This window comes from Lupinus angustifolius, chromosome LG01 (assembly GCF_001865875.1).
Source record: "Lupinus angustifolius cultivar Tanjil chromosome LG01, LupAngTanjil_v1.0, whole genome shotgun sequence".
Classification (NCBI taxonomy): domain Eukaryota; kingdom Viridiplantae; phylum Streptophyta; class Magnoliopsida; order Fabales; family Fabaceae; genus Lupinus; species Lupinus angustifolius.
The window spans coordinates 32,748,216-32,762,141 of NC_032009.1; the positions used below are offsets into that span (position 1 = coordinate 32,748,216).

At 34.9% G+C, this 13,926-nt stretch overlaps 2 protein-coding genes and 1 pseudogene across 2 annotated transcripts; 2 read left to right on the forward strand and 1 right to left on the reverse strand.

The window, feature by feature from the left end:
- Positions 634-1,775, forward strand: LOC109336404 (annotated as a pseudogene).
- LOC109361022 (protein RETICULATA-RELATED 1, chloroplastic-like) lies at positions 2,565-10,484 on the forward strand. The gene is made up of 8 exons (XM_019606308.1): positions 2,565-3,080; positions 6,475-6,639; positions 6,773-6,865; positions 6,938-7,053; positions 8,580-8,678; positions 8,758-9,063; positions 9,205-9,369; positions 9,794-10,484. Exons 1-8 carry the CDS (start codon positions 2,715-2,717, stop codon positions 10,065-10,067), a joined length of 1,584 nt encoding a protein of 527 aa, XP_019461853.1. The 5' UTR covers positions 2,565-2,714; the 3' UTR covers positions 10,068-10,484.
- On the reverse strand, positions 12,604-13,650 carry LOC109361030 (basic blue protein-like). Its single transcript, XM_019606322.1, has 2 exons — positions 13,421-13,650; positions 12,604-12,911 (listed from the first exon to the last, which is right to left on the reverse strand). The coding sequence occupies exons 1-2, from the start codon at positions 13,584-13,586 to the stop codon at positions 12,712-12,714; spliced, it is 366 nt and encodes a 121-aa protein (XP_019461867.1). The 5' UTR covers positions 13,587-13,650; the 3' UTR covers positions 12,604-12,711.

Sequence of the window (13,926 nt, forward strand, 5' to 3'; positions counted from 1 at the left end):
AATTATGTTTACAAGAGAAAAAAAACCAAGAAACTTGACAATTCAGTTGTCGAATTTTTAAAAAGTATATTAGTTTGATAAATAATTTTAAATGTGCACTAAGACTGTATTATTTTAGTTAAAGTGCACCAAAAAAGTGAATTTACCGTCGAAAACATTGAAAAAAGTCTTAGACAGATAGAAATGAAAAAACGATATCATTGAAAATTTCTACCTCATTTACCCAATAATATTAAAAAAATTATTTTGTGTTTTATAAAAAAATTAATTAAATAATATTTTTTAATTAAATTGAAATATCAATGTAACATAAAAAATAAGAGATATGATCTCTGATATCTCAAATCCAAAATCACTAAGAAGAGGTAATAATATAAAGCCCCGCCAAATATTAAGAATAACAAAAGTTAAATAGTTGAATTTCTGTAAGCAAATTTGTAGGATGAATAACAAATCTAAGAGTATTAATTCTAGCCATAATATAATGTGATAACCTTTTAGTATGTCCCAAATCATCTCACACAACAGAGAAATAGAAGATAAATTTTGTGGAGGATAAATTTTATTGTGCTTGATGCAGTGCAAAAGAGTTTCTTAAATCCGAAAGGAAGAGAGAGAGACAGGGTACATTACATGGAGAAGACAGCGACATTGTTGCAAATCCTCTTCATATACTTCTTCTTCTCAACCAATATAGTACCTTCTACCTTAGCTATCTGGCTCACGTTACCTTCTTCTGTCACTAAGTGTGTCTCTTAAGAAATCCACAACAATGTCATCGTTCTAGTTGAATACATTGTCATACCCAAGCACCACTCTTATTCTCCAACCATTGCCATCAAGGTGCCATTTTTCTACAGCCCTTTTAGTTTTTCTTTCCAGTCCCATTCTTCAATTCTACTTTACTTATTTACTTTCTTATATTTTGTTCTCTTTCTAAAAATCGGAATTGCAGCCAAGGATTGGGACTCAGTTGCGAAAAAAGAGAAGATTGAGGTAAAAATCCAAGTGACTTATAATTTTGTATGTACATATGAATATCATGTAGAACTTCTGAGTTCCACCTCTCAAGGGTTGACATTTACTCAAGGCCAAGGCATATTTTAGGCACTGTTTCAAAATGCTTTTTAAAAACTTCCTAGCTGTGTAGATTCCTTCAAGCAATGTTACACTATAAGTAGGAAATCTCGGTAAGCTTGGCGCAGGTTGTTGCTTAGTGACAATGAGGTCACGGGTTCAAATCCTAGAAAAAACCTATCTGCTTACAGGGGTACTGCGTACATCTACCTTCACCGGACCCCATTAAATGAGAACCTTGTGCACTGACCCACCCTTTTTTAAGCAGGAAATGTTGTAGTAATTTCAAGTGAACTGAGTTATATTCCTCTTATTCTTTTTGCTAATTCCTCTACATGTAATTGATGCATAGGGAGTGGAGCTTGAGCTGAATAAGCTAGAAGGAGTAGTAGATGCTATACATGAGGATTTGATCAATCTGAAGGGCAGGTAAATTTGATAATCTCAACACCTTCCCCTTAAAAAGTTATTTTGAAAATCACTTCTTTAGTTTTCTTATGCACAATTTTCTTGTTTTGGGCTTATGTACTCAGGGAAGCAGAGATGAGATCCGTGAGTGAAAAACAAATTCAAGAGTGACATGGTTTAGCATTATGTCCTTGGGAATCTGCATTGCTGTTTCGGCCTTGCAATTGTGGCATTTGAAGAGATTCTTCCAGAAGAAGAAGCTTATTTATATTATATTGGTGTTAGTTTAATTTTATTAGTGAGACAATGATGATAATTGATGATAGCTTAGATACCAACTCCAGTTACAAAAGATTGTTATAATTCATAATCTTAGATGATTGTCCCATTGAGGAAATATTGATGGATTATTTGATAAATTTTCTTCAGAAATCAAATTGGGTCGAACAAAAAATTTCCTGACCAAATTAGACCCACTTGTTTTTTTTTTACAAAAAGGTAGCATGTTTTCTTATGTTAACCAAATGTATCCCTATTGATGTTTGGTTTGTATGTAGTGTTTTTTAGAGGAAGAGAAGATAAAAAGAATGTTTGAGAGTCATGAAATATATGTATGAGATAACTTTAAAACTTTCTTTTCATTCTCCTCCAAAATTAAGAGGCGTTAGTTACTAATCAATTTTGGAGATGTGACTTTTCTTCTTAACAAACATTATTCTTATGGTTCAAAATTAGTGTGTTAATCAACATTGACATATCTATCAATCAAAAGTTTCATAGTCGAGTTTTATATATGAATAATCCACGATATAGATAATCCTCACCAAGACAACATGATATAATTGTTTCATGGAAGATATTATAGTCAACAAAAAAAACTTAAGCATTTGTATAAAGTATGAGCAATAGTATTTTTATACTATTACTAAAGATTCCAATTTTTATCCTTAAAAGGTTGTTTCATTATAGGCAAAAAAATTGTTTGGAAAGAAGTATGGGTGAAAATTGTATACCTACCCAAAGTGTGTAAAACAACTTAACCACCAAACCGAGTCGACCCGAGTCCACTCACCATTTCAAAACCCAATCTAGTATATTATCTCCAACAAGCACCATATTTTCTCTCTCTTAAAACCCCTCTCTAGAGAGAGAAAATCCATGAACCTCTTCTTCTTCTTCCAATAACAACAAAATTCATCTCCTCTTCAATTTTCTATCAAATTCAACACATGGCGCATTCAATCATGTTCCATTCACCACTCACGTCTCGACTCTCTCTTAAACCATCATCGCTGCCGCTTCCGACACATGGTCTCATCCTCCTGCCGGTGAACCCCGCCGCGAAGCTCCGTCTCCGAGTTTTGACGGTGAAAGCGTTCTCCGAAGCCGCTGAGGTGGAGAGTGGGAATGGCTCTGTGTCTTCGTTGGAACGTTGCTTTGTGGCGCCGTCGAGTCCTGCCACTGGTAGCGCTCTGTCTTCGTCTTTGGCGGGTTCGGGTACTGTGATGAAGGGACAATACGGTGCGTTGGGTTCGGTGACTTTGGAGAAATCGAAGCTTGATACGACGCAAAAGCAAACTAAGTCTAGTCCTGAGGTTGTTTTCTTCTCTATCTCTTTTTTTTTTGTTTTTGATTTTTTTAATAAAAAATTAGGTTTCGGAATGTTGAGTTATTGAATTGAGTGATGATGAACAGTTGAATGAGAATTGAAAAAAATAATGTTAATTACTTATTTTCGACAAATTGCTGGTTGATGGAAAAGTGAATTACATTTTATATCATTACAAGAGATATTGTAGTTGGACATGTGAGGAGGAGACTGGTAGAAGTTTATGTAAGGAGATAGTGTAGATTTATGATGGAATATTATAGTGTTGTTGTTTGTGTTATAAACCAGTACATATTATTTAATAGAGCAGATGGCTTAAATAAGCCTTACATCAGTGCAGAATTGAAAAGCCAACAAAGAAAGAAACTGAAAACAAAAACTACCCATGTTTACATGATAAGTACCTAACTAAAGATAACTACCAACACTACCTACGTGTCCTAGATAATAGGAATTGTTAAATGATAAAAGAAACTGATCTATGACCACTTCAACCCCAACAGTTTGATCCATGTAGCCGACCCCATCTAATGAGATAGAGACCTGGTTATTGTTGTTTTACAAGAGATAGCGTGCTTGAGTTTTCCTAATGTTTACTGTTTTGTTGGATTGCTGCTGATGAGAAGTTTGATCAACTGAACAGAGCTATGTTATCCTATTGTGTTGTCTCACTGGTTTGAGCTTGGAGTAATTTAAGAGAATTTGATAGAATATAGTTGATGCAGTGCTTCATCTGTTGAATTGAAGCAAAGAGACAAATAATGTGACTTTTGTCTTAGTTTATTTGGACTTAAACACATAAAACAGCTATAGTCCTAGTGTCTTCTAGTTAACCAGAAGTGTTGACTTTAAAGAGAAACACACTCTTTAAAGTTTGACCTGTTTTAAAGTGGCCACCATTTACTTTTTTAATTTGGATGAGAGGTGTTTAATCTTTCAGAAACAAGAAAATAGCAACTTCCATTCTTAACTAACTGAAACTGTTAATCACCATGTGATTTACCCACATTCATTATGGCATGTGGCAGTCTAATTTATCCACCTGATTTTTTTACGAAGAGTTATGTTTTCCCCTTTTAAGTTAATTTCTTCAATTACAATTTTCAAAATAAAAATTAAACTGAAAGAGGAAAACATTTTAAGTTTTTAAGAATAAGGATTTCCAAAAATGAGAAACGACCAATATATTAATAAGCATGTGTAGACCAGAGCTGTTGCCATTGTCTGAGCTGTCCTGCTTCATCAGAGATGTCTCTCCACCATCAATGGCTGTTCTGCTGCCACGGTTGGCTCTGTCACAATGGAGAGTGAGTCAGGAGAGAATCAGAGGATTTTTCCACCAATTGCTATCCTAGTCTTATCTGGGATTGCTAGTAAGAAACCATAAGGCTATGTTTGGTTGGGTGTAAAAGTGAAGGAATGAAAAGGAGAGGAAAGAAAAGGGAAAGAAAAATATGTTTTCCATTGTATGGTTTGTATTGAATAAAGGGAAGGAAAGAAAAAAATAGTAGGACCCATGCTTTTATATTTTCTCTCCAATATTGGGAGGAAAACAAGTGGAAAAGAGAAAAAATGTATGCAGTGAGAGTGCATGAGTTTTATACAGTGTAAAGTGTAAATGCATCTTCTATTAATGGTGAATGATGTGCTGACTATATATAAATGTTTATACTGACACTACATAGATAATACACTTTACATTTAAAAAAAATCATATTTCTTGTTAACTACATTATAAATGTCGAAAATTTACTATATGAAAAAATAAGATAAAAAAATGTATGCACTTACAATATATCAGTTTTATACATTGTCACTATATCATTAATTATTCATGTTTTATCATCATTGACTCTTCAAAATAAGTAATACAAATGAATGTGGAGGATGTACTGATTGTGTATAAATATTTACACTGATAGTACATAGTTATTACACTAAAAAAACAAACCAACAAATGTACATCTCATTATTATTAATAATTAAATTCTTTTCTCTCCATTTTCTTTCCATTTTCTACCGTACCAAACAATTAAAAAATCATCATACTTTCTATTAATTTTCTCCTCTTAACTTTTTTTTCCTTAACTTTTCTCTTCTAAACCAAACATAGTGTAAGTGAGGGGAAATTTACTCTCTAATCTCTATGGCATTTGCTTTCTGATGTAACTACTAAGCTTCATGAATTACCAGTCAAGTGCTTTGAGTGTTGGAAGATATGAATTTAGCTCTATTGTTCATTGCTTCCTTCCCCAGACCGTTTTTCCTTTCCTTCCAACCATCTATAGCTTTTAGATGTGTATGTTCATATACATGATTATGCATTGGGAATGTTGAAAATATTATTTCCTTTAGTATTTCTGCTCTCTTTTGTGCGAATTTTGATATCGTGAGAAGGTTGTGGTATATCAATAGGACCAATAATACTTCCAACAAAGTACATGTCAGAAGATTTGATGTTGCACCGTTAGGTTTGCTGAAATTCAAAGTTCATCAGAAGCATGGGCTTAATATCTTGAAAAACTAGTTTATACCCATTTTCAATTCAACCCACACAGTTCTTCTCTTTTTAAATCTGTCCTGCCACTTACAAAGGTTTTAAAGTACTCCTCGTGTTATATTTTAGTTTAAGGTCATCGTTTTAGTTCTTACTAGACATTTTACAGAAAAAGGGCAGTTAAAACCATTTAACCACTTACTCAGAAGTGATAAGCACCTACTAGAATGAAGGAACACCTTATTTGATGTTTTATAGAAAAAAAGAGCATTCAAGGGATATTTGTATGATGAAACACTCTGTTAGCAAATTGATTGTATTATAATGACGTTATAATAGAAGTTAATGATGGGGACTATTTTGGAAACTTCTTTTACAAGTTTAAGGATTGATTTGAAAAGAAAAAATATAGGGACTGGTCTGTAAATGTGAGTAAAACTATAGTTTAACCTTGTTTTTTTATTCACCAATTACCTATATCAATTTCTTCTTGTTTGTCTATTACTTGGAGAAAAAGACATTGTTTACCCTTGTACTGCCATGTCTTCCCCTCAAGCTACTAATTTATAGTGTGAGCGATGCTGGACTAGTTATTGGGTGCTATGCAGGAGTACTTGTGTTAAACAGCCATTTTATTGTTGTGGATTCATAAATAATTCATAAAATGACAATATTTACTTTTAGTGTAGCGTACCGTGTGGTTTGAACTACTGGATTTAATTTTTAGCTTGTGGTTGCAAAAGATGAGTTGGGTGGTGGCTGTGATTTCACAAATTCAGTTTGTGCTTTCTTAGGAAGTTAGTTGAATTCTTTAAGCTTCTTCTGGGTCCTTTGCAAATTCTCTTGTATGTGCAGAAAGTGATCAATGTTTTAAATATTGCAGCTAGACATTGGTGGAGGCAGTGGGGGTCTTGGAAAGAACATCAGTCATGGTGGTGGCGATGGAGGAGATGACAATGGTGATGATGATGATTACTTTGATGACTTTGATGATGGTGATGAGGGAGATGAGGGTGGCTTGTTTAGAAGAAGGATAATTCTTGAAGAGGTTAGAAATCTTATTTATGCTAATTTCAGAGGGGTTTCCTTTTTTCTTATTTGCTGTCTAAATACATGCCATTTTTAATTGCTGTCATTTGACATTTACTAAAGGAATGACATTTATTCTGTCCTTCTTGAAGCTTTTTGACCGTAAGTTTGTGGATGCTGTGCTAAATGAATGGCAGAAGACAATGATGGATTTGCCTGCTGGGTTTCGGCAAGCATATGAAATGGTATAGTATTTTCCAAGCTACCTTCACGTTGCAAAGCACATATGACTTTACTGACTGAAATCTCACTTTTAGGGGTTGGTGAGCTCAGCTCAAATGGTCAAATTCCTAGCAACCAATGCCAGGCCAACCACCAGTAGGTTTATTTCCCGAACCTTTCCGCAAGGAATGTCAAGGGCTTTCATTGGCAGGTATTTTTATTTTTATCCTTGTCGATGTTGATTTTTATTTAATATATTCAATATTGATATTACTGGATATTTTTGCTGCTTAATTATTAGTTTTTCGTTTTTGGCTCAAAGGCCCTTCTTTACAAACAGATAGAAAAGAGCATAAAATTTGGCTAAAATGCACAAACTTTCATTTGGAGAAACCGAGTTTTCAATATTTCCCTCACAATTTCAGTTGACAGCCCATTAACTGCCTTTTTGAGGAAAAAAGTTGAAACCTCTACTAATTAACTTAGTCCTACCTATCCATCAACTTTTTTTTCTTCCATTTTCCCACGTGTAGCAAGATTGGTTTCAGGGCAAGTTATTTGCTTCCACGCTTACCACTTCACAAACACTCTTCCCTTGGGTCTTGGTTGATATATGGTGAGCATAGGCCAGAAGATTATACTCTTAACATTTTCTTCTTTGATTCATTTGATTAGTCGATTATTTTATAAAATCTAAGCATAAATCCTAATATGTACTTGTCTTATAGTTATAGTTCCCTTGAGAATTTTTAATCAGTTTGTTGCAATCGTGACTAAACTGTATTATTATTTTTCCTATATATTATTACCTTTTTGATTAAAACCAATTGTGTTTCATTAATGGTTTTGCCTTGCTATGATTTGAGGTCTTGAATACATAGGGCCATTTCAGAAAGTACATTACATTCCCAAAAAAACAGTGTTATCGAGACAATTGAAAATACACAAAAATCAAATGTTTCATGTTTTAGGTAGGGGTAGCTTGAATTGAAGATAAGGTAAACAGGATTGGCTCAGACTATTTGTGTAGTAGGAAGATATAAAAATGCAATAATGGAAAATTGTGTCAGTTCAAGTAGGAGGAAGAATCTAAGAGCATGCGATATTGGCCAAAGATGAGCAGGGTGGAAGTAATGAAGAAAGATACATCTGATTGGTAAAAGAGTTGGAGGAAAACATGTCTTTAGCTTTTTAAGAATGACAATATAGATAATAGTTATGGAGGATACTGAATGTTTTTTATTTATGATTAATGGAGTGAAAGTGAACTCTTAAGAATTATCCGGTATGAAGGTATATGTTCCCAAACAGAGTTATAGTCCAGTGCACTTTTTATGTGTCCTGTCCATAAATAACCAAAATATGGACCAAGGTCACCACCTAAGTATGTTTCCATCACAATCTGAGTTATACTCCAGTTTAGGGGTTCTAATTAACATCGAGATATATAAACCTATGCTCTTCCTTTCAGTCTCCCTTAGAATATGAGATTGTATTTTATGATCATAATCATGGTGTGGGGGTATGATCTGTTGTTAGGTGCCTTAAACACAAGAATAGGGAATCAATGTCCTTCCACATGACCATATCTGATAGGACTAATAATTTAATATATCTTCTGTGGTAATATTATGAAATGGAAGTTAATCTGTATTTCTTAGTTCTTGAACTCTCTAGTTGTTGTGTATTATTAATTGGTTATTAATGTGATCTTCATTTTAATATTGTATTGCATAGGTTGCTTGCAGATCCTGCATTCATTTATAGGTTTCTATTAGAGGGGGCTGCTTCTATAGGTTTCTCGGTATGGTGGGAGTTTGAAAGTCGGAAGGGAAGGTATGTTGTTGTTTCCTATTGATATGAAGGTTTGTATGGTCTCAATTGATGAATAATTGTTACTTTACTCTTGCTATAGGATAAAACAGGAGTGGGATCTTGCACTTATCAATGTGCTCACAGTTGCAGCATGCAATGCAGTTGTTGTTTGGTCACTTGCTCCTTGTAGATCGTATGGGAATACATTTCGTTTCGACTTACAAAACACACTACAGAAGCTTCCAAACAACATATTTGAAAACAGCTATCCATTTAGGGAATTTGACTTGCAAAAGAGAGCTCTATGCTTTTTATACAAGGCTGCTGAGTTGTGCATGGTTGGGTTAAGTGCTGGTGCTGTACAAGGTGCATTATCAAACACTTTGGCCAGTAAAAAGGAGGGAAGGTATTAGGGGTTCAAACCCACCTGTGTTCAATAACATAAAATTCATTTAATTGTTAAAATGTTGACTTTCAGCTGTGATTGAATGTATTTTCTGTGCTAATACATATTTTACCATATTGTGTCTTGCCTGACTTATCACAGGTTATCTGTGACTGTTCCAAGTGTGAGCAGTAATGCATTTGGTTATGGTGCTTTTCTTGGAATTTATGCAAACTTGAGATATCAATTGTTATGTGGATTTGATAGAGCAATGATTAGCCGTTTTGATGTAATCGGAGTTGCATTGTTCTTCAGCACTGCATTCAGGTTTGCTTCTTTCCCCACCGAATGAATTGTTCTTCATGCTGAAACGGTACTCTGTATCTAGAGTTTAGTGATTCAACTTTTTTACTACTAATTTATGTCTGTGGTTTCCCCTCTATTCTCCTGTTTGAATTATCCACTTGGCATTGTAGAGGCACACATGTCTTACATCTTTAGCATTAAAGACAGTCAGTATTTTCTGTGTCGTATATAATTTTTTCATCTTTGTATAAAGGAAAACTGCTTGCAGAAGATTTTTTTACCAAAAGGAATTAGCATTATTTCTGGCCTTTTCAAACACCAGTGTTGAATTCTTTTTACCACTTCACTGTAGCAGCTATTACCAATGTTTTAAATAGTTTCAGAAGAACTTATTGCGAACTTCTGATGTATTATTGTCTCAGCTTTTAACATGGATTCTATGCAGGGTAATGAATGTTCAATTAGGCGAGACCTCCAGGCGCACTTGGCTTGGGGTTGAGGCAGATCCACTGGCTCAGTCAGATGATCACTTTAAAGTTTATACCAGGTCTTCTGAGAATGTAGAGAAGTCATCCTCAAAATGGTTTATATCAAATAATGCACTTGTTTCTGGGCTTGGACTCTTGGGCATCAAACAAGGGAAAGTAGACTCTACTGCTGAATCTTCAGCTCCTAAAGCTCGAAGAAAACGGATTGTTCGAAAGAAGGTTGTTGCATGATCAGCTTAATTTTTTCTGATGTAAACATTATTCAAATCCCGCGGTTTGGTAATTGCTAGAGTTTGCTCCTGGTAAGTGTCCTTAGAGGTTCTTTGCTGCCCTCTGGAAGGGGTGATTAGAGGCCAAAATGTTTGGCCACATCAGCTAAGTTGGAGGAGGATTTAGTCATTTTTGACAATTTTCAGGGATCCTTATATAGATCCTTTGAGCATTGATGACGAAATCTTTACTGTATTCAAATCTTAAGTAGAAGTAGAGCAAATTTTTCTTGTGCTAAAGAAAGTATTCTATGTATGCAAAAACTCAATTGAGTTGAGAATACAGTTCCTTAGCACTTATTTCATTTGTTTCACTTTCAAGAGTTCGTTATCTTCTCTAAATGAAATAATCATATACAACGTGATATGTTTTTGGGTTTAACTATCTTGTTAACGAATTTTTTAGCTCAAAATTCTTTCAAGTCTTATTCAACTATGTAAAAGGAAATTTTGAATCGCTTCTATTGATTAACACAAAAACATTAAATTGATGTGTATTAAAAAATGTCATAAAATTGCAGAAGGTTTGGTAAATAACATTTCCAAAAAGATTTAATGAACATCATTTTATTGTTTTCATTGTTTCTTTTTAAGAGGGCGAGTCTGTCACATCAGTAAAGTTATTGGAAAACAAAACCATTTTTTATACCATGTCTCGTTTTTATCATAGAGAGATTTTGGACCATTCCATCTTCTGGTCCTCAAACATTGAAGCAAAGGAACTAGAAGGATTTTGTTAAATGGGACCTTACAATGCTAAGTAATTTGATGTTGATTAGCAGCACCTAAACCATGTTGAAGCAGTAAGAATTTCACCATAGTGAATCACTGCAAGGAAACAATATGACCTGGGATAACACAGTAAGAACTTCAGTGGTGATACATTGAAACCAGGTCAATCAGCATTATACACTGAACCTGAGGGATGTAGTGGCTAGAACAGGCTGCGATTTCGACAAGAATGGCAATGGAAATTGCCAAACAGGTAGTTATGGCACCAAAATAAACTCCAGAGACCATAGAAGCCCACCTGCAACAATTGCTGACTTTACCCTTGGTGAACCTGATTTCTATGATGTTAGCCTTGATAGATTCAACTTGCCTCTATAGGTTAGAGCCATTAATGGCGTCCATGACTGCAGCACTGCTGGCTGTGATAGAGATTTGATGCAGAATTGTCCACTGGAGCTAGCTGCAAAGGACAATGACGAAGTTATCGCTTGTCTCAGCGCGTGTGACGCATTCAATACCGATGAGTATTGGTGTAGAGGGTTTAAAACCCTGCTACATGTCTGCCTTCAAATTATTCCAAAATATTTAAACAAGCTTGCCCTGCTGCTTATAGTTTTGCACATGATGACCCTACTAGTTTAACAACATGCTCACAAGCAGAGTTCATGTAGGAGATAGTTTTAAATTGCATCACCCTTACTTGACCATGGTCCCAAAAATCGTTAGTCGTGGGGGCCTCGAGCTCGAGTCATATGTCTGCATTCTAAATATCCAGGGCCTATGATTTGATGCAACATGGAGGCCTCGAGCTTGAGTCATATGTCTGCATTCTAAATATCCAGGGCCTATGATTTGATGCAACATGGATCCTCGTGGTGTTAGCTATCTTTCCAAGTTTGGGTAAAATTTCGGGTTTATCCAACCCGAGTTTTACCTAGAACCACCCATGTATCCATCTATTATGTGTCGAGCTAAGTAAGGCTTTGGACTCACCCCTAATGATGGACCCATCATTAGCATTGGGTCCCAACCTAATGGTGCTGACATCTCCTCTCCCTTTCATGGTATCCATATGTATGATCTTGTTACTTGTCCCACTAGTGGTTTAGTAAGATTCTATAAGGTCATATACTCTCATGTTTTCTTAATCCTCACATTCTCCTTCGCTACTTACATACTTTAAATGCAATGATTTTGTTGATTTTTTACTTAACACTTTGCATGATTCAATGGACTATTAAATGGGTTCCTTTGGGTTGTTTTGGCTTTTCCCATGCAGCCATGCTTATAGTTGTAGCTACTTAGTGTGTTAGCTTCCTTACTTTCTTTGACCTAATTTTCCAAAATCTCATTTCCTTTTTCATGAATTTGGTAACTGCCCCTTCTCAAATTTTATAAAATATATATTTTTATGTTTTGACATTAGACACTTAATTGTATGAAAAAAATTATACACTGACAATATAACAGTTTTATACATTAGTATTGCATTATTCACCGTTTATGTTATCGTTAATTCTTGAAAAAGTAATTCAAATGAATAATTGATATACTGACAATGAGAACGTTGAGTAACACTCACATGTGATACAAGAATTTAAAGTAGATATCATAAATAGATATCTAGAAATAAACATAACATTTATTGTTACAAGATCCATGAGTAACATATAGCAGCAAACATTGCACACTTTTTTCTTCATACCCACTTCTCCATTTATTGAAAGCTTATCATAACTTTGCCTAGCCATGATCATGAAGTGTAAAAGAAGAGGTACAAAGGAAATTAAGGTATGCAACTTGCAACAACAATACATATAAGCAGAAAACATAAACTTAATTAACCAAATTAAACAATATATAGTATAAATGAATCAAGGAGCATAGATAGCAATTCTCATCCCAAACTGGCAGTGACCAACATAACTGCATATGAAATAATTCATTCCCCTAGAAAGGGTTATTTGATCCCTTCCTGAACGGTACACTCTGGAACCTCTTGGAGCGTTGCAGCCAGCATATCCAGCCTTGTTCACCACAGCCACATTGTGAGCCCCGGGGCCATAGTTAAATACTACACACATATACAAAACATTATATATCTTCTTAATATATTAAAGTTACGTAACCAACAAGATGTTGATCTAGTAGTGTAAGGTTTCACTAGATCCCCAGAAATGCCAAAAGTTTAATGGTTCCATTCCTGGGAGTTAGAGATTCTTATAGACACTTTTTCTAAGGAGAAGGAAGAGAGCCAGAGTACTTTAATTTGGGGATAGAACTCATACACTTTAATTAAGCCGATTCTTGTGGACAATGTATCACTACCATTTATATGTAATAACAGGAATTGAACTATAGATTTTGTAATGGTTGAAGAATGAAAATTGTAATATGAAAGTGTTATCCAGTAGAATAGTAATCATCACATTAAACTGTATTTAACTACCATTAGCTCTAAAGTGCTAACATAAGAGCATTCGATAAATAAATAAAAATGAAAAAAAAACTATACTATTTCAAAACTTGAAAATCTGATATAAGTAGATGCATGGAATGAAAGAGTGAATGTAATAGACTGACCAAGTCTATCACCAGCCCTAAAACGCTTTCCTTTGGGCCAACCATCAGTGTTAAAGGTCCAACCTCCTGCACCTCCAACCCTGTATATGGCTGCATTAACCATCTCAGATTGAATCACAAACAAACATAATAGTAGCACCATTGCACTGCCTCTTCCCAAACCCATCTTTTACTTTCTACTAGCACAAACAGATAAGTGTGAAATAGAGAAGTTTTGAGGTATCTGAATATGGAATGAACTATGCTTTTATAGCTGAGGATGGTGGAAGTGTTAATGGGCTACATAGTAAATACCATACTACACTCTTTCAAATTGAGGACCGTATCACATGATGCAACTGCACTATTGTGATTGCGGTTGCCGTCGCAACTACATCGCACAGCAAATGCGGTTGATACTAAATAACAATGATGCGATACAATGAGCCGCAACATAACCTCATCGGATCGAATTTCGGCTCATCAGGCTGCAACGTAACACATTGGGCTGCATCAGACCACATCAT

Bases quoted from the DNA above. Each gene is read 5' to 3' on its own strand.
- LOC109361030 (XM_019606322.1), bottom strand. From the start codon at position 13,586: ATGGGTTTGGGAAGAGGCAGTGCAATGGTGCTACTATTATGTTTGTTT. The intron at 12,912-13,420 runs GTCAGTCTATTA...ATATGTGTGTAG, and splicing joins TAGGGCTGGTGATAGACTTG to TATTTAACTATGGCCCCGGG.
- LOC109361022 (XM_019606308.1), top strand. From the start codon at position 2,715: ATGGCGCATTCAATCATGTTCCATTCACCACTCACGTCTCGACTCTCT. The intron at 6,640-6,772 runs GTTAGAAATCTT...TCCTTCTTGAAG, and splicing joins GAAGGATAATTCTTGAAGAG to CTTTTTGACCGTAAGTTTGT. The intron at 6,866-6,937 runs GTATAGTATTTT...TCTCACTTTTAG, and splicing joins TTCGGCAAGCATATGAAATG to GGGTTGGTGAGCTCAGCTCA.